Source organism: Chiroxiphia lanceolata, chromosome Z (assembly GCF_009829145.1).
Source record: "Chiroxiphia lanceolata isolate bChiLan1 chromosome Z, bChiLan1.pri, whole genome shotgun sequence".
NCBI classification, from domain to species: Eukaryota; Metazoa; Chordata; class Aves; order Passeriformes; family Pipridae; genus Chiroxiphia; species Chiroxiphia lanceolata.
The window spans coordinates 61,448,977-61,472,958 of NC_045671.1; the positions used below are offsets into that span (position 1 = coordinate 61,448,977).

Consider the following 23,982-nt stretch of genomic DNA (forward strand, 5'->3'; position numbering starts at 1 on the left):
TGGATGATGTCCTCTCTCCACGTCTGTCTCTCCAGTGCTGTCTTTTCAGCACTGAGTGCAGATTCAGTACACATAGGAAAGCACAGAAAGAAAAGAAAAAACACATCCTGCCCCAAAGAAGCCATCTCTTCATGCTGACATTTAGCAAAGAACCCTCATTAACAAGTGCAGACCCACTTCCTGCCATGTTTCATAGTGAACAGCTGAGTCCTTTTCTTCCCTAACCCAGAGGCACGAATTGGCTCATTTCAGGAAAATCAAATTATATTCCTGTGTCCTCTAAGTTCTCTTCTTTAACACACATTCCTACTGCCTCTGGAAGTTCAGGGAGTTGGACGGGCCCCAATGCCCTGTTGTCTGCACCATGTGAGATGAACTTCTCTCCCTGACAGAGTGAGCCCAGAAGTTGAGTACTGTCGAGGATTCAGTTGTCTCAGTCCTATTTTAACCATGCCAGTGGAGGGCCAAACAGCACACAGATGTGGACCAGGTCCTCTACACAGGAGCAAATTTAATTTCATGTCATGACTTGAAAGCTCTCTCACATAAAGCAGAAGAGGGAAGGACAGTGCAAGACATGCAAGCCTCCAGAGTGCCCACATGCAGTATCCCACAACCCCCACATACCCAACACGAGGTGGGCTACCCTGAGCACATTATCCCCAAAGCACAAGGTCACTTGATAGGCAGGGAGGGAGCTCTCAGCCAAGAGCTGCCTTGCACAAAGCTGTCGCCCTGTCCCACAGTGCAGACACCAGGAAAGGGGAATATTAGAGGATCAGGGATGGTGGGAGAAGCAAGGATGTTGGGGATGAGGAAGACCAGTCAGTCAATTGTAGTCACTTGCAGCTTACTGTGAAGGAATGATCAGCCCATGCACTGCACGTGTTAGTCAAGTTAGTCAGTGCACTTATGGGATGTACTCAGACATCGTGACAAGAAAGGGCAAATATGAGCTGGACCAGGAGGAAACCTACTGTAACAGGAATCATGGTGTCCTTTAAGGCTGTTTCAGGCCTCAGGGCAGCCCAGGCTCTAGAGTGACACAACACCTGCCCTTTCTGATCCCCATCTTACCACCTCACATCGCTTGCACAAACAACAGGACAAGATCCGGTCACAAACATCTGAGACACTGACACACAACAGTACAACGCTGCTTGCATCTCATTCTCTACACAGCTTTCTAAGAGGGCAGCGATGCTGTAGCCTGAATAACAGTGCACAGTGGCTTCTGAAAACAAAATAGCTTGAAAGTGTTGATTTTTATGAAGGAGAACGTGCAACACGGACACTGATTTCATTGTTAGATTGTCCTCTATACCAGTAGCCCTGATGCTGCTATCACAGAATTATTTGTACTGTGCAAATGAACAAAGTATGTGCTGTTATTTTACATATTCCTTGGAATTTAGTTTACATTGTAGTTCGTGACAGTATTTCATTCTCCTGCTCTTAAAAATACATTTTGTTGCATAAATACATTTTTTAAAATAAAACAGGCAGTTTGCAACACCCAGATATCAAAGATTTTAGTTCCAACTACCTGCATGAAGACATGTAATACTGTGCAAACCCACAATATCATAAATACATGCATGAGTGACTAATAAAACAGAGCTTAAGCCACTCAAAGTGCCCACAGCTCTGTCCATCTACATGTGCAATCACGTGAACAGATCCAAACGCATGTATTGTGCACAGCTGCATCCAGATCAATCCGGTGACATCCATATATAATCCCCATGTTTGACTCTTGTTTTGGCGTCGTGAGAAGGCCACGTGGGAAAACCAGCACAAACACTGGTGCAGACTCCTTTGCACTGTGTGCAGGTCTCTGCTTTGGCACTTTGACTCTTTCTTAAGTTCAAGGCCAAATTTTGCTCTTGGTAGCACTAAGCAAATCTCCCAGAAGCTTGTAGATAGTTCACAAGGCATCAAATACATCTGTAAATAACTCAGAAGAGTCTCAGTCTGCATTATCCTTTTGAAGGGATTCCAGTGGGATGCAGTAGCCGAGCCAGGCCGATGACTCTATGATGCTGGCAGGCAAACACCATCCTCTGTCTCCCCAACTGGCTTTGCACCTGTTTTTGACTAGATCCAACTCAGTATGTTGGCAGAAAATTATATGACTTCCCCCTTTTTTGCTGTGTTTTCTGCTGGGCTACTGAATTGAAATCACTCCCTGAAGAGCTCTAACACCAGGTAAAATAAAGGCATGAGTGGCATGAAAAAAAGAAAGGAAAAAGAAAGGAGAAAAGCAAGCCCCCTTTTGGAGCCAGCTACCCCCAGCTTCAGGAAATCACAATCTTACAGCTGGGCAAAAGCTCAGCTTTTACTTCAGAGTATGATATAGCCAGGAATGCAGCCAGCCACCTGCAGTGCCTCACTGCAGCCACTGCACCCAACCACCATCTGCGGCCGGTGCTGGACAGGGGCAGGACGGTGCTTTGCCAGTTGCCCTTGATTTCATGGTCAAAGGTACTCAGCATCAAGAGCCATGGTAGGAGACTCCAGTACTTCATTTCGGCAAAGGGGAATGCTGGTAAGAGTTGGCAGCAACAGTCCCTGGCCATGTTGCTCTGTCTTAGCACCATGGAAGCTGCACACCATTGTCATGAGCTTGCAATTTGCTGCTGGAACAGGTGTGATGCCCTCAGTTGGAGTACTGGGAGATAATTACAAGCAACTGAGTTGTCCCCTGTCAGCTAAGCTGCAGCACCTATGACATCTACTCTTCTACAAGTATAAGACAAAACCATGAAAGTGGTTTAAATTCTGTCTCCCTCCCAATGAGTTAACAACCTTTCAGGGCCTTAATACAAATGGTAATTAAATAAGCTGTAGTCACTCAATTCCTTGTAACTGTCCATAAATGAAGACTGAATATATGTTGCATTACATGCCCTTAAAAGCTAATACATTTATTTTTGGACTATAATACTACTTGAGTATCATATCCTGGCCATATATGTTTAACTTCTTTAACAAGCAGTCTATGTGGGGCTGCCCCATCCAAATCTGCCAGGCAATCTGCAATCAGCACTAACCATAAGCTGGAATTACAAGACATACCACAAAGCAGAAAAAACTTCCATAATCACAGAATCACAGAATGGGTCAGGTTGGAAGAGACCACAGTGGGTCACCTGGTTCAACCTGCCTGCTCAAGCAGGGCCATCCTAGAGCACATAGCACAGAATTGTGCCCAGATAGTTCTTGGGCATCTCCAGTGAGGGAGAGCCCACAAACTCTCTGGGCAATCTGTCCCAGTGTGTGGTCAGAGAGATACTCCAGTCCCTTAATCATCTTTGTTGTCCTCCATTGGACCTGCTCCAGGAGTACTGAGGAGCCCAGAACTGGACATAGCACTCCAGGTCAGGCCTCACGAGGGCTGAGCAGGGGAGCTGAATCACCTCCCTCAACCTGCTGGCAATGCTCTTCCTATTGCTCCCCAAGATACTACTGGCCTGTTTGGCCACAAGGACACACTGCTGGCTCATGGACACCTACATGTCCACCAGGACCCCCGGGTCCTTCTCCACAGAGCTGCTTTCCAGCAGGTCATCCCCCAGCCTGTGCTGGTGTGAGGGGTTATTCTTCCCCAGGTGAGGACCCTGCCTTTGCCTTGGTTGAAGTTCAGATAGTTCATCTCTGCCCATCTCTCCAGCCTGTCGAGATCCTTCAGAGGGGCTGCACAGTGAGGTCTCTCAGCACTCATGGATGTATTCTATCAGGGCCCATAGACTTTGGACGTCAAGTTTGATTAGGTGTTCTCTGACCCAATCGTCCTTGACTTCCAACGTTCCTTTATCCTGGTGTCCTGGGTTAGAGATTCCTGAGGACTGGTCTTGTCAGTCAGTGAAGACCAACACGAAGGTGGCGTTCAGTAACTTATGTCCTCTGTTATCAGGGTGACCCCTCTATTTATTAACGAGCCCACATTATCCTTAGTTTTCCTTTTGTTTTTGATTTATTTGAAGAAGCCCTTCAAGCCATCGAAATCCTTGGCCAGATTTAATTCCAGTTGGGCCTCGGCCTTCCTTGTGATAATATCAAGACTATCACAATAAGCAGAGATATTCCACAGCTTATCCCCCAAACAGACAAGCAAAGGCTGGTGATGTGCCCTCCTAAGTCAAGGGTATCAGAGACGTTGCCTCACCCAGTGCATGTGCTGGACATCAGCACAAACCATCCTAATACTCTGGTAATCAACAACTTCGGCAGCATGTGGAATTACAAAGTCATAGGAAATGCTTCTTATGACCTTCCTGTTCAAAACTCAACAGTGCCAGTCTTCTTTCTTCTGAGGTCTGTGTTGGGGCTGAATTTCAGCACTGATGTGAAGTAGCACTTCAAAGGTCTGCTTGGAGCATAGCCCATGCACAGCCTGTGATCTGCTCCTCGGAGTGAAGCGAGGCTGTTGGGCAGGGGAGGAGAGGTGGGAAGTGGAGATCTGCTGTTCCACAAGGCCAGCTGATGCCCATCCCCGTATTGCAGAACAGGAAAGGAAATGTAGGGAAGTGGGTCATATCCTGCAATAGCTGCCACTGGAAGTGTTGAGATGAGTGCCAATGGGGAAGAAAGAGAGACCAGACTTTCCTAGAGGCAGGCTCCGTGGTTGAACTCTCACCTGGCACCCCTAGAGAGCTCCTTGGCATGGGATTTTCTGCACTCCAGCACATATTAAGCAGCTGCATGAGTCCTCAGTGGAAAACAGCACAGAAATTCCACAGAGAGCAGCACAGGCCTTGCAAAACTATTTTTATCTGTATCACATTAAAAGCACTGCTGTGGAAAGGCAAGGCAGTGCAAACAGCAATCAGATGTCTCACCTCATCTGGAAACTGGACAGTTGTCCTTCACCTTAAGCCTTTTTGTGCTTCTGTCTCCTTTACATACAAGTCAGAGTTGCCATGGCACTGAAAATTGTGGACACAGCTTGCAGTCACTTCAGTAATGTCATAATTTGGTCTCAAATTCCAAAACCAAGCTATAAAATGATGGCTCTGAAATATGAGTGACTGCTTGTGCACACCAGTCCACTGCTTACCCTACAGCCCCGAGAGACAGTTACCAGTAAATGGGAGGCTGTAGAGCTGGGGCTTACACTGCCATGGCATGCCAAGACTCCAGGACAGCTGGCATATAGGAAGCCCAGACTTTGTACCAGCCCTGCTACATGTGGAGAACAAAGAGATAAGAGCCAGGTTGTGTCACCTGCACAAAGCTTCCTGGGAGGACAGATACTTATCATAGTGGAAATCTCTGCACTTAAGACTTTCCAGTGGCACATCTGCTACCTATTTCATCCCCAAATCAGATCTTCAGTAAAGCTTAAGTGAGGTGCAGATGTTCTGCCACCTCCCTCACACACAGGAACATTTCATCCTAGCAACACACAAAAGAGGTTTTAGGTGCCAGGTGGGTTATTTCTATTTGCTACTTTTGTTTCACCTTTTCTTTGGAATTAGTGATGATTAAAGTCATTGCCCAGTTGCAGATCTAAAGAATATGAAGGATATGCAGGAATGTGAAGAAACAAAGACAAACAAACATAAAGAAACACAACAATTAAGAATCTCAAAACAAGAAAACCCCTCAGTAATAGTTTGATCCAACACCCAGGGAAAGTCAGCTGAGGCTGACTCTTTCATTGACTTCAGCAGGCAGATTACCCTAGCAGACTTGTCCAAAGCCTCATCATAGCCCTAGCACATCCTTGTGGAACTTAAACTTAAGGTTAATTACTTGAAAAGTACCATTCATAATTCTAAAGGTCAAGAATTATAATCATTCACTGAAATAGTGAATTTGTTAGTATTTTGCCCATACTTGGAGAAGAACAATCATATTGCAAAGTCAGATGTTGGAACAGCAGCATTCATTATTTCAAGGCTTTAAGGACCAAATTCTGCCTTCAGATTCACATGCACATTTTACATTGTCTGCAATGGAAGTAGATGATGTGTAGCCAATTTAAATCTGTATTTCAGCTCTTAAAACTAGCCAGCTTTTAAATTCTCTATAAAATTTTTTAATTCTGTAGAAATTATTGTCCCACTCTCTATTGTTTGGTGGATTTCAAATGATGGCTAAAGACATATGTGATGTGATTTTTCTGTACAGTTTGGGATAAGACTGAAGATTTTTCTGCACTGTTGCATTTCCCAGAATACTGAAAGACTGCTCTGAGTCGATAGATTTTATATTATCTACACACAGTGACAAAATACTAACAACCTATGCCTAGAGAGATAAAATTATGTGTAGGACAGTGGTTTTGTCATTATACTTTTGCATATTGTTGAGAACAACACTTTTTAGTCTAAAAACCAGCAACATTTCTGATCCCAAAAAAATCAACAAAAACAAAAGTTAAAAATAGCTTTTAGCTGACTTCAGGATTTTTTTAGCACAAATGAGCCTCAGAAAACATAATAAAAAACAGACAAAAAATGCTGTAAATGGTTTTGTGAACTTACATTGATGTATTTCTTATTTCTTGGTCTTGCTGATCAAGAATAAGCCAGTAGGTAAGAAGCAGCAGCCAGTGTAAAGTCTGTCTCCTCCACAGTGGGAGGCCATGTTAAAATACCAAGTTGAAAAAATGCTTTGAAACAGAATTGCTACGTAAGCCTCTCTGGGGATTTACACTCACTAATATATGTATGTTAAAAATGGTATTTTCAGAGGGTATTTTCAGTCTATCTTGTGTTGCCTGAGAACCATTTTTATCCTTTTAAAATCTGCATTTATATTAGAATCCATAAGTACCTTTCATTTTTGTATTAACACTATAAATACTATGTTAGTAATACTAAACTATTTCTGTTGACTTATTTGTAAAAAGAAAAATATATTATATATTTATATATTTTTATAAAGTGATTTAACACTGGAGAGAGGGCTATGGGGGGAATAGTGTACAATCACAGTTGATGTGTATTATTGAGCACAAATTCAATGTTTGAAACAAAAAGGAAAAGAAAAAAGTGTTCAGGTCATATCCCTCTTTCAGGCCGTGTCAGATGAAGAGTCATAGGATGCTGACACTATGAAGTTGCCAGTATTGGAGTGGCTTGCCATGGACTGGGCCGCCTGCTGGCTCAAGTTATTGCAGATCAGCACCAGCTGGTTGCTCTGTGCTTCTGAGAGGGTGCTACAGCTCTGGTAGACACTGAAGTTGGTCTTCCGGCCGGGGATGTTGCCTTTCTCACACATCGTCTTTACCATCTTGGCAAGCTTGTTTTTCCCGAGGGCTTGGCAGTTGTACCAGTGAAGCGCGGCCAAGTTGACGACGGGTTTGATGGACAGGTAAAAAGGCGCATCCTCGTAGCGCATGGCCGGAGGGCGCCTCTGGGCGTACTCCTTGTAGTCCTGCACGGGGCAGGTCTGGGGGGAGTGCTGTGTGGCATACACCCGGGAGTCCGTCCCGCCTCTCTTGCTCTTGGCGCTGACGTCTCCATTGTCTGGCCCCATCCACTCCAGGTACTCCAACCCAGTCTCTGTCACCCGCAGCCGGATGTCTCCCCACTTGAGGGTAGACCCGTGGAAACCCGTGCAGTGTCCAAAGGCCTTAGTGTTGTTTAGCCACACCAGGTTCAGCAGCCCCTCAGGATTGTACCGGCTCAATAAGCCTCTTTTGCGCAGGATAAGCTCATCAGCAAAGGTGAGCTTCATGGATTTGTGTGGCTTGTTTCCTTTTCCTTTACACCTCAGCTCTATCTGCTTTTGCTTTAGAGCTTCCTGGGACCTCTTGAACTCCTTATCCCTCGTAATACTGTATCCATACCTGTGCTCTTTGAGATACCGCTCCAGTCCACACTGATAGTTGGCCAGACTGTTTGGCTCATATTCAGACCCATCCTTTTGTCTGGCATCCACAAAAAAGGAAGCAAGGTAGGCATCAAGCTCTTTGCACGGAATGACATAGATCTCACGGGTCTCAGAGGGGTACTTGGAGATGAGGAACTCTCGGAAATTGCGGAGAGCTGTCTGCGTGCTGCGAATGGTCTTCTCATTCTGCTCTCTGCTGAGCTCTGCTGCTCTCTCATCCTGGTCTGGAAGAAGAAGAATGGGACAGACAAAAGAAAGCAAAAGCAGTGAGTTTGTGTGATGTGCTTTTCCCCTAAACAAATCTCCTTAAAAAGGAAAAAAAATTAAAATGAATTTCACAAAGAGCACTGGAAAACATCTTTACATACCTGTCACATGTCTGAAAAGCCAACTTCGGTTTCACAAATGATGTGCTAGAGTATGATATAAAACTAAAGTGAGATCCTCATGACACTGGGGCAAAGTTTTGTGCATGGAGATTTGTAGAAAACACTGGGATTACAGGTACTCTGCTTTTTAGAACAAATGCAAGGCAGAAGGATTTTCTGTAGATCCCAATGCTGTGTGCACAGCTCAGTCTCAGTAATAAACATATTCTGAATTGTTTCATTTGTGAAACCAGAGGTTGTACTGCTTTCATTTTGTTTTCTCCAAAAAAATACTAAAGCATTGTATTTATGACAGTAATATTTATCTTTAATCAGGCACATTTTTAAAAAGCTAAATAAATATAGCCAGAAATGTACAGTACAAAATAATGCAGTACATCCTAACAAAGGTGTTGACAGGTTAAATTACTACAGAGCACTGTGCAATTTACAAATGGACAAATATAAAAAAACATAGTTAATATGTTTACATCCGAAGATATGGATCAAACACATGATTATATAGTCTATCTGTGTAATCAAACTGTACCTTGACAGTGGAATTACAATTCTGACAATTTCTTTTCATTTTGCAGAAAAATCAAATTATGGAAACAGCTTGATATTGCTCTCTACGGCTATACTCAAAGATCCTTAGGCTATACTCAAAGATCCTTATACTCAATGGCATATCAAAACACAAAGATGTTTTGATGCTACCACTATGATAGCTGTTACTGACAGCTGATTTTCTGGCTGATCATAAAATAGGCATAAAAAGGAAAAGTATAAGTGATGTGTGTTCTTAAGGACTATTTTCTTGGCATAAGGAAACCATCTGTTTGCACAAGGATGCAGCTTACAAGCACACAGGTGGAACTGTCCCTCTGATAAACTTTCCCTCTGATAAATGTGATAAACTTTCGTGGTTTTAGAAAAGTAACAGCAAATGCAAAGAAGGAAAAATCCAATTATTCTACTTAAACAAGCAAGTTCTTTTTTGTTCTGTTGTGTTGCAAAACCCAAACATTTTGGTGTCCTGTTAACAGTGCCATAGTAACACTCACCAGGTGTTTCACACCCAAGATACACACCGCAAAGCAGCATGAGACCGGGTTAAGCTCCCATTGTCTCTCTGTCATTCAGGCCAAGCTTATGTCAGGCCGTGTAGCACACCCATGGCTTTGCACCAGGGCTCAGACACTTGCTCCTCCTCTTCCCTTCGAGCCTCTTAACAGAGGAGGAGGCGGCAGGGAAAGGAAAGTAGCCCATTCTCCCTCCCTAGCCCACCTGCAGTGTTTCATGTGGTGCAGAAACATTGGTGCATGCTGGACAGCTTCTCCTCCCACCCATCTACACTGACTCTCAAGAAAGTTTATCCCATCACCTCCGTACCACACCCGCAGAGAAAGGCATGGAGAGTGACTTGCCCGAGGGCTTCCCAGCAGAACAGAAATGGGTCCTGTGTCTTCACTGCAAAGCATCTGCCACACCCAGAGCACTCAGGGAAACCTGCTGAGAGGGGTCCTCAAATCCTCTGCAAAGCACAGAAAAGTAAGCATCTGCAGATGAGGCCTTTGGAGGCTTCTGCAGACATGAAAAAATGCTGCCACAGAGCACAGAGCTTGATCTGTGCTCCAGGGGGAAAAGAAAGGCCACCAGCCTGATTCAGAAACTCATTTTAATACTGATGTCAGCATCAAAAAGACCTCCTAGCATCCTGCAGTGAAGTCTCATGCTTTAGGCAATGTACAGAATAGGTCCTTTTAGTACAGCTAGATGCAGGCTGGAAACAAAGAGAGAACCCTCTTTAAAGCTCCAAAACAAACATTTACTCTAATATGTTGTTCACTGCACCCACTACCACTTATTATAGAACTGTGTAAGTAATCAGTGCTTTGACTGACAGCCCACATGTTAAGTACTATTTCAATATAAACACCACGTATAATGGCTCAGTTTTATACATGTCATCAATCACTACTTCTTAGAGGATAGCCTGTCACAACACAGCAGTGACACCCAGTCAGTCATTTATGTTACAGCATCTTTCCTTAATCTGCAAAGGAAATTGCCTTATCTGCAGCTAACAGCTATAAAACCCAGGCTGAATTAAAGTTCTCCCCAAGTTACATGAGTGAAACAGTACCCCAGAAACATTGTATTCCTGCAGTGCTGTGGTGTGGTGTGTGTTACTCCACAAGGCAGGTGGAAAATGCTAAAAAATAATGGGGTAAGCTTCTCATGCAGCTACATCAGGAGAGTTCTACCCCTACTTTGGCTCTGAATCCAGGTTGCAATGGTAGCAGTGGATTATTCTCTTCCTATGAGACCACTCAAGTATTGGTGATGTGTCATAGCATGGTACAAATGCAGGGAGTTTCCAGTGTAACAGTTCCCAGACATTTGCTTTGTCTCACTTTGCTGCATCTTGCTGAATAGAGACCAAAAGTTCTTTTGTAATTTTTTTTTTTTTTAATGTGCTGTGGACCTGGTGGAAACTACTGAAAACACTGGTGAGGATCTACATTAGTTCCTTGACTAATGCAAACATAAACCTGTGGACCTCCACTGCTCACCATCAACTCTTCAGTTTGCATGGGTTCCAAAACTGGGTAAAAGCATCAAAAACAAGTCACAAAGCCCTCCTCAATGCAAGGGAACACCTCTGTATCAGAAAGGCCTGAGTTGCAAATTGATAGGAGACAGGAGAATGGGGAGGTGTTATATATGCTTGCACCTTTCTTAGAAATCTTCTGTACGTGTCTGTTGCTAGGCTTTAGGAATACTCTCAGCTAGTAAGACGGGCAGAACCAACTAACCAAAAATAATTGTTATCATTGATCTACCAAGACACACTATTCTTAATTCCTTTTCCTTGTTATAGTGCACCTTTTGGAGCTGGTAGTGCTGTTACCTGTTTTACAGACTACAGCAGAAACATGAAAAAATAAATTGATTTAGAGATGCATTTCCTGAGGTCCTGCCCCCTCAGCTGCATCACTGCACAAAGGACCTGGTTGGAGCTTTTGTGTTTCCTATCTGATCCCACATCAGAGTATCATTTCCAAGAAAACCAGAACGTGGCAGAAAAAGCCAGTATAACCCACCCTACTGTGGGATCCAGGGTAAACTTCCAATTTTGAATTTCAAAATGCGCCAAGTATTTAAGATGTTCCAGTTTAAACGAAGACAAAGAGATAGTGACCTGGAGAGATTAAACAGACAACCCAGTTGGAGCCAAGTGTTCCAGGATAGCTCATAACCATCAGATGGTCTCTCCCACAGAGAAACAGCTGTTTTCTGATCTTTTCATAATCTGATCTTAATGCAGCCAAGATTTAATATTATCAGCAGAGTTATCAAACTCAGGGTTGTTTTATTCAGCTCGCACACATACATACACTTGGATTCCCTGAAAAGGACATATCTGTAATTATATATGGTGGGGGAAAGGCTCTTGCTTTCATGACAGACAGATGCAGATTATTAATGTTCAGAGAAGATTTGTAAGAAAGAATAGTGGGAGTCACAAACCTGAGTTATTATTGCAAACAGTCTTAAACTCTGTGAGTTGTAAGCACTGAGATTTCACAGACATACATTAAAAGTAAGGTGGGTTTTTTGGTGGTAATCACATCTCTAGCCAAAGTCTTCTCTACCAAATTTGTGTCCAGACTAGAAAAATGCTTCTGCAGCAGGTCTGCCTCCACCAAAATGCTTTCATTCAAGTGAAAAAGCCTAGTTAATCACACACAAAGCACTACATATCTCCATAATACTACACATACTTAGCTGGAGCTAAGTACTCCCCAGACTTTGCAGGTTGGCTGTTGCCCCTGTTCTGCAATTACTGGAAAGCAGCAGTAGCCAACCTCTGGGACATGGCCATATGCAGCCCACTAAAAAAGTTCAAGTAAACCACAGCCTGCTCCTACCTTCCTTTACTCCTGTCTCCTCCTGTTTCAAGAGACTGGCAAACGACTCTCAAGTCTACAATCACAGTGACAGAGGTCACGCTGCTGTGCAAGGGAGGTCTGGTCAAGTCACAGAGGGGAAAAGCTGTGTGATCCTCTGACGAACGTGCCCTCCTGGAAGCAGTGCTACTGCTTCCCTGTCAGAACCAGCTGAATGCCACTGTCATACTGTGGCATCCTTGAGTATCAGTACTCTTTCTTGCATGCAAAACCTAGAAAGCCAACAGCTGTTTATCACCATATCACAGGAATAGCCCAGTGAAGGCCATTCTCCTGCCTTACTGCCAAAAGTGAGAGTGAGGGTAAGAGTAGAAGGTCTCCCCAGAAGAAGTGCCTCTAAGCATTTGTAGAAACACCATGAGATTGAGAGACAAGGAGAGCTAAACATTTGGAGAATGACATTTCTGGCACTTCTACTGTCTGGTACAGACTAACTTCCTTGGGGCAACTCCTGCACACATACAGCAGTCACAGGCTTAAGTCACAAATACGCATGTTTTAATGTTATTATTTCAAACCCAACAATAACCAATTCACTAGGAAGTCCTAAGGCCAAATAAAACACTTCCTCTGCCATAATAATTTTAAGCTTAAGCTTGATGAGTCAGAGTCAAAAGAGGGGAGGGAACTCCGTGACTGGATGGACACTTTCATTAGTTTTTGACATCTAACAGCTTCAAAGCTCTGAAGGATAACAGGATAACAGGATAACTCTTGTCACATGCAGATTACTGAAGTAGAAGAAAGTGTTTCTGCATTTTTCTTGAATTGCTGCCCTACCTATCTTATGTTGTTACTAAATTCTTTAAATTGTTTAACAGTTAAATTTCCCTGTTTCCACTACATTAAATCAAACTCTGTGTAGTTTAACATTTTCAGAAAAGGCTTTCACCAGCATGTAAAATCTGTAGTATGAGAAAAATTTATTTATTAATAGCCACTTGGGAAATTTTTATGGGTTTTGACAAAACAAATTACACTTCTATTCAGCTGACCTCCTCCAAAAAAATTATCAGCAAAGTGTTTTATTACTCTAAAATTAAAAAGCTTTAGATCTGTCAGAGAAAAAAAGACACAGATTGCAAGCAAATGAGCATGGGAATATTCATTCATCGGTCTCCATGAAGTTGAGTCACTAGAACAAAATTTAGTCACCTGTATATTTTTTTGCAAGGTATACAACGGTCTGAGAAGTGGATGCTCTCTCAGATATTAGCACTGGTTTCCAGTTTCCATTCACTTCCACTACTTTCTTCCTACAACAGCTTGAAAAGATATGAGATGCAATTTGGCTGCTGGCAAAGCCAACAGTAAAATACACATTTAATGGGACTACTGGATGATCCTCACATGTCAGGAAATTTGTAGCTATGACAAGCAAATAAGAATTTATCTCCTCCTATGAAGACTGATTGGATCACCCTTTTTAGGCAGTGGATACTGGAAATCACCAATGAACAGTGCAAAACAGCAGCGCTCTTGGGACTTCGATTTCTACAAGGCTTCCTTCCTTCTCCACCTGACTGTACACGAGCCATTGCAGCACAAAGATTCTAAAAATGCATTTTCTAAATAAAAAAATGTTTTCATTTGTTCAAAGTATGATTTCCACTTCATCTAGTTGTCTGGTTTTGGTTTCATCAGGGACAGTGGAAAAGAGAAGTGCTGAATGCCATCTTTACCTCACATTTGACTTCTTCCACTGAACACTTACAGTGGCATCTCTGGGGTATGAGGCCAAGCAATTTCCTGTCTCCTTTCAAAGCTACTCTGAGATGCACTACCATAAATTGCTGCAATGCAAAATGGGATTTATTTCCTCTGTGCCTCAACCGTGGGATATTTACCCAGATTCCATCTCCATTTGTCAGGAGCAAATATACCAACTCCAGCTCTCCCAGGCTTGCCCAACACTGCAGCATTGCACAGCAGGACACTACAGCTGCTCCCTGGGGCACACTATGGAGAACAGCAGAAACAAAAGGTATTTTGCAAGAGTACAGAAGAAATTCATACATCTGGTACTTAGGTGATACACAGGCATAATATACTCAGCTCACAGCTGGACTGGAGTCTGTCATTTTAGCTGCCCTGTTCCAGGTCAGCCACCTGGATTATAACCTAGCCTGCAACCACCTTCAGGTCTACCTGCCCTGCCTCATCCCTCTCTATTACCTTTAAAGGAGGGTTATAAAAACAAATTATTTGGACCTTTATATAATTGACATTCAGGGACTCAACTCTTCATAGAGGTGGAGGATATAAAAGTCTCGCTTAGAGTTTTCAATACTGCAACCCCAAAAATATTAGAAAACTTAAAAAAAATGTAAAACCCCATGTGCTTCAAAATAACTGACTAAACTTTCTTCAACAATGTTCACTTCTAAAACATAATCGCTATTTTTTCAGAGCTCAGGTTAAATAAATCAGATAGTTTGGTGAAATTGAAGTGCTGCTGGAGCTCATAAGTGGCAAAACATTACCTAGAATGTGAAGCTAATGTCAGCTTTATGTGGAGCATGCATCTTTGCATTCAGCCATATAATGTTTTAATAGTTTCCATACAATTCATGGCTAACACCATTAGAAAACTCAAAGTACTGGTTTCAGTTTAAGACTAAAGAAAAGAGACCTTTTGCCAATTATTTTCTTCAGGTTACATATTTAACTCTAGAAAATAAAATTCTTTTTTTACCCAGGACTTTTTAGCAATATAGAGAAATGTTGCCCTTTCAAAGTATGTTAGTTACTTTCATGCTCTGTGGCAGAAGGAATTCAAGGCATGACTGTGATTGCCTAACCTACCCTCTGAACTGGAAGCTGGATGATGCATGTCAGAAGTGATGCACTTGTTTTCCAAAAGGACTTGGTTTGGCACCACTCCAGAAAGTGTTGTATACACATCCTCAGCAGAGTATCAGTTTTTCTTCCAAATAAGTTTCCAGTCCAAAAAGCATATTAAAAGTGCATTCTGGACTGGAGTCCTTGTATCTAAGTATATGCTTCTGTAGTAGTGTAGCAATAAACTGGACTAAGTCATTATATGTTTTGAAGGTAGAAGAGGGGCACAACTGAACAACATTCATGTGCATACAATGACTTGATTCATAAGCTGCTAAGAGAAAATAACAAGAAGAAAAAACAAAAATGCGGAGAAAAAAACCCCATAAAGATCTGAGACACACCTCCTTTGTTGAACTAAGCTTATAATTTAAAAATTATACAGATTTTCATGGCAAAACCCCATGTCTTACATAACCAAGCTAAGTGCTTAAATTTTCAGAAAGGTGTTCACCTTTACTCATCCAGAGAAACCCGGATTTGTGGATGTGTATACAGATCTCAGAAGCACTGATTGCTCAGCCAACAATTTAACTAGTGGGCTGGTTTGCACAAAATAACAAGTATAAATTTATATGGCATTTTGGAAAATTTGGCACAGTGGAATGTTGTGCCTCTCTGCAAGCCCTGTGGAAGAAGAATGAGAAACTGGGCCCAAGCATGCATCCCCTTACAGTTTAGTCTTCTCTAAGGAGAATGTAAATGTAGAACACGTAAAACATTCCACCCCACATCACCAGAGGCTTAGCACGTTCTCAGCTACAGCCTACCATCAGTTTTAATGTCATTGCATGTAAGAAATAACTTTAATAAGCGTATTTGAGAAAGCAATGCAAGAGATCTTGAAGGGATGAGCGAGGGCTATGAAGTGTGCTGGCTTTTGATTCACTTTAGACAGCAGCTGAGCAGCAGAGCTGGGAAATAGGGAGAGAAATAAAGATGTGGGGGAGAGAAGAGAAAATAAGAACAAAGGATGTGAAAAAAACATAACACTGAAGCAAGAGATTAAAACCAGATGAGGATCCTCATCATCTGAAATTTAATTTATATCAGTGTTTCAAATGAGGCAGTCTAACTGGGGCAGCAAGCAGAGAAACAAAGAAAAAGAGAATGTAATAAATATTTTATTACATTAATCATAATAAGCAGCACTTAAGTCTTGGCCAAAGAGTATCCTTAAATCAAGCTGAGAATATGAGCAGACTCAAGAGCATGAGGACCACATGACTGTAATTAACATAATAAATCATACTGTGAACTTTCTACACAGTCTGACAGTACTTGGTTGATATATTGCTTATTAGAGACTGCAGGCATTTTTTTCTCTATTTTATTAAAGTGTCATTGGTAGTGAATCAAAAGCTACCCTTCTCTGTTCTGGCTGAACTATCTATTGCAGGTGTAAGAGCATCTGTTGACAGCTCGTGCCATTTACTTCTGGGAACAGATTGCAGCACACACATCCCAGAGAACTGCATTTCAGTATATTTTCTCTCATCCCCATCTTTAATTTAGCAAAGTACTCCAACTGACTTGTTACTGACCTTGCAGTTTTATTTCTGAAATTCTCTGTTGGTGATTTCACCCAGCCAGACCTTTCCTTTCACTACATAATCTCCAGTCAGAGTGAAGTGGCTATGAAGGGCACAAACTCTATGAAGAGCTCACAGTTTACAACCTTGTGTTAAACTGATTTCCATGCACACTTTTAAAACACCTATTTCCTTTGCCTTCACTGGGTCAGAAAGCAGTATTGAGGACCAGTTCTTTACACGGTTCTCCAGAGAGGATGAAGTTCAACACTTCAAGTGAAACGGCTTCTAAGGCGGACTTTTAGCCTGCTTTTCTGTTTGGAGCCTGTGCTGAGAGTACTCTCCTAATCACACTCCAGAAAAAAAAATGGTGACTTTGAACTTTACTTTAACCTTTGCAAACACAACTCTCATCATATTAGAAAGGGATGGAAGTTCAAAGATGCAAAGGTCTTACGAGGCTGGGGGAAACTCAACAAGCTGGGAATACATCCCAGCTTGCAGAAAGACCACAGACCTCAGGCATTAGATACTCTGCTAGGCAGCTCCTCACACACCCTGGCAGACCAAAGTGCACACACACGATTAGCCATGGCACGTCCAAGCATTTGCCAGGACAAGGAGTCCCAAGAGGTGCAGGAGCAGCTGGAAATTCTACACAGAGAGGAGACAAACCTATAAGAAAAGCATATTTATCAGGAACTAGACTGTTGTTCATGGCACAACTGATTTATTTCTGTCCTTGAATGTTTAAAATTAATTTATCATAGTTTCATTGAGTAAATATTTAGCCACATTTTGCAGCTCTACTTGAATAAAGCCTCCTTAAATAAAATGAGGAGTTTCAAATGTTTTCTAGCTACTCAGAGAGCATATACATATTATAATACCTCTCTGCTGCTAAGAATATTGTTATTATTTCTCTTCTGTATTTACACGGTCAAAGTTTTCCTGTCAGGATTGTACTGTTATTCCATAAAAATGTTTTTCTATACAGGACATGAACAATCAGTTCCCCTGCTACTGAATGAGTTCATACCAAAACTGACAGAAACTAATTAATGTAGTTTAATGGATAAGTTGTGGATGTATGTTATATGTATATATGGCTATCTTATTATGCACTAGCATAATAAACAGTCTGATGCATTTAACAATTGTGTAAGTGAATGGTAAATGGGACAAGTTTTCTGAGGTCTGTGTCAATTCACGGGACAGGAAGGAGAGGCAAAAAGCCACTTCTTTATACAGACTGAAAAAATAAAACGGAAATCTGTGAGCAAAAAGCAAAATGTATATCAGCATGCAGGCATGAATGGTGTGCTGTAATGCCACGAACAGTCTTCATGTTTGTTAATCTGTTTTCTTGGACTTATAGTCAGTAACAGAAATCAGGTTCCAAACAAGTGGCAGTGCTCCATTTGCCAAGAGTAAAGGATAGAAAAAACCAAACAAACCATAACCTGGCACACCAACATGACTAAAGGACAGAGCCCATCACAATCAGAAGAGTGCTCCAAATTGTGGACAAAATGAAATTACTTCCATACAAAAACATCAATGCTTCTGTGGCTTGTTCACACTGCTATCCTTGACCAGCCAGTGTAGTAAAGCAGAGATTAGGTAGATACCCAGTTAAGAGAGAGGTGAGCGTAAACAGAAAACTGAACCGAGATATTCAAGGATCAGAGATGAACAGTCTTATTTTTCACAGGCTTGATCTTTGGGTATAGGCTTCCTGCTTAAAATAATTCAGTAATACAGCACATTGAGCTTTTTGTGACCTTGAGTAGAATAGTTCAGAGAAAATGTTTTCCTTCTCTGAACAAAACAGACAGCCAGCTTTCTTCTTTCATTTCCCCCTGGAAGTGTAAAGCAGCAAGCAATTAATTAAATATTATTAATCAACTGTTTTATGGTTTCAAGTGATGTTTTCATCATGAAGACCTAGTTAATGAAAAGCTACAACAGACCACAGTGTCACTGACAGTCATCCTGAGTTTGATCAAAAGGAACACATCCAGTTACTGTCAGCAGTTGCCTGCCATCAAACCCCACCTGGCTACAACCTCCTTTCAGGTAGTTGAAGACAGTGATAAAGTCTCACCTCAGCCTCCTTTTCCCCAGGCTAAACAACCCCAGCTCCCTCAGCCACTCCTCATAGGACTTATGCTCTAAACCATTCACCAGGTCTGTTGCCCTCTGTTGCTTCAGCACCTCAAGGTCTTTCTTGGAGTGAGGGACCCAAAAATGAACAGGGAATTCGAGCTGTGGCCTCACCAGCACCAAGTACAGGGGAATAATTACTTCCTTAGGCTTATTTACTGAAGTACCAACCTTCTGTAAAGTGGAAAATCACTCTCAGAAAGTACCCTGACCTAAACCATCAAGTCCCTTTCCCTTTCTGTTTCAGCAACCCCATGTGAAGCACAAAAGAAAAGTGCAGAAAAATACTTAAAATATTCCACCTAAGAGCTGTACACAAATATCAGACAACCCCCAGACATACTGCATTTTATAATGGTCATGTTCAGACAGAGACTTATATGAACACCTGGAACCAACACAGATGTCCACACTGAGAGCAGAGCAAGAGTCAAACCAGGTTACATGTCAATCATGAAAGGCTGCAATCCCTGCTCACACCTTCCTGTGACAAGAGCACAGGAACAGAACCAGACCTTTGCCCCAGTCACCAGGCTAAGCTGATTATCAGGTATTGATCTGGCATTCTGACACACCAGTTAGAGAAAATAAAAGAATGGAGAGGATGTCAGAGCAGAGACATCAGAGCCAGCAAAGCTAAGTACTGCCCTCACCACAGACCAGGATCCATCATGGCACACATTCAAATGCTGATACTGTTCGATAACCACGATGGCAGGACAGTGAGCAGCACTGTGATGGTATCACAGAATATCATTTGCCACATCTCTGACAAAAGCAACAACCCTAGTCAATTTATTTAGATGATTTTTCACTTTACATCTCACTACTCTGTGTTCTGCACAGTTTGTACATATGGATTTGATATCTTTTTTTTTTTTCATGGAGCTCTTTGCTCTTCTATTTATAATGTTGGATCAGAGATACCTTGCTGCACTCTCTTGTTAATACAAAGTACATCTTCACCCTCAGTTTTCAGGTGAAAAGCAAGTATTCTTCCTAAATTCTTCAGCAATTCTGTTTGCAAAGTAAGTCCTGCCTCTCTGAGAATCAAAACTTATTTCATATAAAACAAGATCTGCCCTTCTCTGAGCCATAGTCTTCCTCCATATCCTTCTGCAATAACACCAAATCTTTTCCATTCCTGGTTTTAGACATCAAAACGTCACTAATTTCTCTAAGCTACATGTACTGCAACCTAAAGCATGATGTTTCTTACTCATCTTCAGTCTCCACTGATGTGATCTACCTTGCCTTTGTTGGTTCTTGGAGACAAAAAAGCAGGCCAAGTGTTAGCAAAAGCAAAGGACAAAAGAGCCTGTTTGGGAAATAGAAATTGCAGAAATTTCCTGCTCTCCACCATTGCAAAAAACTTCTAACAGATGCAGGTCCTCTCAGTTTTTCCAGAAAAAGAAAAGGAGGATTAAATAGTACATACATATATTCTTGAAGGCTTTGCTAATAAAGTGGTAATGAAAGACCTGAAAATTCACAGGCAAATGTCCACTTATTAGTGCTGAAATGTAACAAAAAATAATCCAGTATATTTCACAGTGCTTAGATAGACACCTAAACCCAACAGAAATCAGTGCCTAACATAACTGAATTTTCACTGGGATGCCACTCTCTTTTGAGACATGAAAATATCTTTGTAAGGTCCCTGCTTATACATTCTGTCACCATGCCATCATTAAAACCTTTTACTCTTAAAAGAGAGTAAAAGAGGGGGAATAAAACTCTCTTCGAAAGAGCGACTAGTCCAAAAGCATAATGTTGCTTAAACTGGCCTAAGCTAACATATATCATCAAGAATTTTGATTTCATGGAGAATCTCACTCAAACTTTCATGATCTATGAGATTAGCATGCATGAAAACTATCAGCTGTGGTTGGTACAAATGCAAGGACATGTTACTTCAGCTAAAACTCAAAAGTGCTGGTTGGACTGCAGCCTTTAATCATAACTTATTTAAGGCCTTAGTCCTACAGATCTTAGACCTTATACTATCAGTTCTAATGGGACCAGGAACAAGGCCTCACATATTATTTTAAAATTAACCAACACTTTGGAGGGGACAAGAGAGAATTTAAATTCCCTGCTTACTTTCAACTGAACCTTTGTTTGTTTGTCAAGCAGGCACTGAGCCTATAAAATAATAAAAGCTCTAGGCTCTTCGACGTAATTAGTTCCTGCCTTTTTTTTACATAAGAATTATATTAATTCTTATATCTAGCTGACAGAAAATTTTTGCATAGGATAGATAAACATCTTGTAGTTCAATACAGCTCAAATTTTATATATCATGAACCACTTCCAGTACACTGTTCTTTGTTAGGAGACAACCTAATGAAATCATTGTACATGAGCAATCACCCTAATCTAATCTTTACTCAAACCTCCATGTTTTATCAAGAATCTGCTGTGTAGAATTATGCATCTGTAATAAATTCACTTTTCTGCATTTGCTCACTTTTCTGCAACTTGAAGATTTATTATGCCAGCCCTTCCTTCCCAAAGGAGCAAGCTCTATGGAAATGGGAGACTTCACTCATGTATCAAGTTCTAGTCATATGTCAATCATTTTACCCTCATTAAAACGCCACTACCACTGAGTAGAGTAACAGCATATGCCAACAACACTACATCAGGAAAGGAACTGTGTAGCACATTTTTGGAAGAGCACAAGAAATTTATCTACGGAGAACATAACTGATTGAAGTGGAATTTGGACAGCACTCTGAGAACCACATCACTGTCTTTGCAAAATGCACTAGAAGGTTTTTGAGGGTTGATTTATGCAGTGGGCAAATTTGTCCAGGAGCAATCCCACTTTGTCTTAACAGTGAGACATCAGACATGGACCAACCCTTGAAACTCTACAAAAGTGAAAATGCGGTGCTGCATGCCTGTAAGGTTTAACCCTAAGCAGTAACAACTGCTGATCTTATTTGGCTTCTGAGGACCTGGAAAAACACTTTAGATTTTTTAATGGATCTGTTAAAAGTAAATCATTCTCCCAGATGGCACACACCTAACACGAAAAAATTCTTCCTAGGTTTCTATTCTGTTGTCCCACATTGCAAGTTTGATACTAAGCAAGTTGCAGGGGCATGTTGGTAGAAACCAGCTCTAGTATATATAGTAATGACAGACTACAAACTGAGGAAGGCAGAATAAATAGATTTACCACACAATTTGGATTGAATGGCGCCAGGCATCCCACCTCTCTCATATTTAGCTGAGCGAAGTCAATTCTAAACCAGATGGATTTTTGTAAGGGAATTTCCACAGGGGATGCTACATGACAGGACTACTGCAAAATACCATCTCAAAGATGCAGGCATGCAGAAATGGGTCCCAAAGAAGAATATACTTTGGTATCACTAATACAGTTATCATCCTTTCTAATTTCTAATGCTTAGCAGGGTTTTACTTAGTAAAACTCGGTATTTAACTTTGTCTGTTGTTTTATCTGGCAACAAGATTTGCAGGCTCTTGCCAATTAATAGCTTTACTAGCATTCAATCAGATTTCAGGATGTCCAGGTTGAAGTATCATCCACTCTGTTAAAGTCATTGTTTTCAGTGCTTACCTGCCCAGGACTGTATATAAGCAGTGTTTTCCCCCTTCATTGTTTGGCTGTACTCTGATCAGACAGTCCAAGGCTGAATCAGCAAGGACCACATGCAGAACTCACTCCTGCCCACATCTCCTCCCAGAGTGGCACCACTCACCAGCTGTAAGAGCAAAGTGAGCACTGTCTGCACTCACGTCAAGAGGGAGCTGTCAAATCTGCTCAAGAAAGATTTCCACTCCCTCTTGAAGACCTATAGTTAACAATTAGTTATTCTGCACATCAGATAATCATTCAGCAGAAGTAAGCTGTTTTAACATGCTCTTTATCTGATAATGTTGATCTGGTTTTGCCAGTTCTTTGTGCACTGACAGTAGCTGGAGATGAAAAAATTATGGACATGGGGCATGAGTGCTCTCACCAAGAAAAGGGAAAAAAATTTATTTTATTATGGCTTAAGTTGTTATCAATTTCATGGTTAAGGCTGTAGTAATACTTCTCATCTCTGCAGACTGCTCTGATTTACAGGCAATGGAAATAATTTAATGATTTACAGAAGTGCAAACCTCTCTTCTGGTACTCTCCTTGTGCTCTGTGCCTCTCCATGTCCAGTGTCACTCTTCGGACAGGGTGAAGGCAACACCTGACCCCCTACCTCCAGGCTACACTGGATGAGCCATTTCTTTCTCGTTCATCAAAAGAGTGCATGGGTTTCATGTCCTCCCTGACCCACTGTCCTGGTTAGAACAGCTGGGACCGATTCATCACTGAATGGGTATAGCCCAAACTGTGTATTCTATAGCCCTCCATGCCATTTCCCAGAAACTGTTGTCAGTAGAGGCCTGCGAGGGGGGGTGGGGGGGGGGGAATGTTCCTGGGCACCCTCATATCCTTTTATGGAATGAGCACCCTCATACCCTTTTATGGAATTCCCCGCTCTGAGGGGAGGACTGAACATTCCCACCTGAACTGGAGAGTATATAAACCTGGAGTTTGGGAACCTTTGTGACCACTCGTGGGATCCAGAGGAGGACTGCAGCTCATCGCTCTCAACCTGCAGCTCTTCACCACCCTTGGCCGGACTACAATTACCACTTTTGGTTGGACTGCAGCAGCTCTCCCACCAGCAGGTTTTTTTCCCCTCTCCCTTTGCTTTGGACTCAAGGGGGGACCCAGGTAGCACCGCTTCGTTTGTGCCCCGGGGTGCTGGGTTGTACATTTGGGTTTTGTGGGTTATTGCCTGTTGCTTGTCTGTGTGGTCGTACTTATTGTATTATTTTATTAAATTGTTATTCTGACTTGTAATCTCTCTTTGAGTTGGCTTGGTTTCCTCTGCTGGTTAACTTTCAAACCAGCACAATTTTTGGCGCCCAACGTGGGGCAGAGAGAGAGAAGTCAGAATCACAATTTCATTTTAAGCATTTGTCTATTTGGATATAGAAACTCCCTGATTACCATGTTGTTTGATGCATTCACGTGGATGTTGTATCTGAGCATGTTCATATTTCCACAAATGGGGAACTATTTGCCTGTTTTGATGCTCTCTTTAAAACCAGGGAGAGGGATCCAAATTGCTTTATTAGTTTACTATATTTATGTCATCATAACATCAGAAGCAATGAGTTTCATTGTAAATGTGTATTCAGTCCTGTTTGCCTGTCCTGGTTTGGGTTGCTACC

General features: G+C 41.8%; 1 protein-coding gene across 2 annotated transcripts in view; it reads right to left on the minus strand.

The window, feature by feature from the left end:
- The window catches only part of KIAA1958 (KIAA1958 ortholog), a 74,146-nt gene that overhangs the window by 3,783 nt on the left and 46,381 nt on the right, over positions 1–23,982 (minus strand). Inside the window, exon 3 of one of the 2 annotated variants that reach the window (XR_004354605.1) lies at positions 6,492–8,069. Coding sequence is in view for 1 of the 2 variants with exons in the window: in XM_032676040.1 (XP_032531931.1) it covers positions 7,024–8,069 (1,046 nt within the window). In the remaining variant the exon portion in view is untranslated. Of the gene's footprint in view, positions 1–3,559; positions 8,070–23,982 lie in introns of those variants that run through there. The other variant, XM_032676040.1, reaches the window with a different exon arrangement.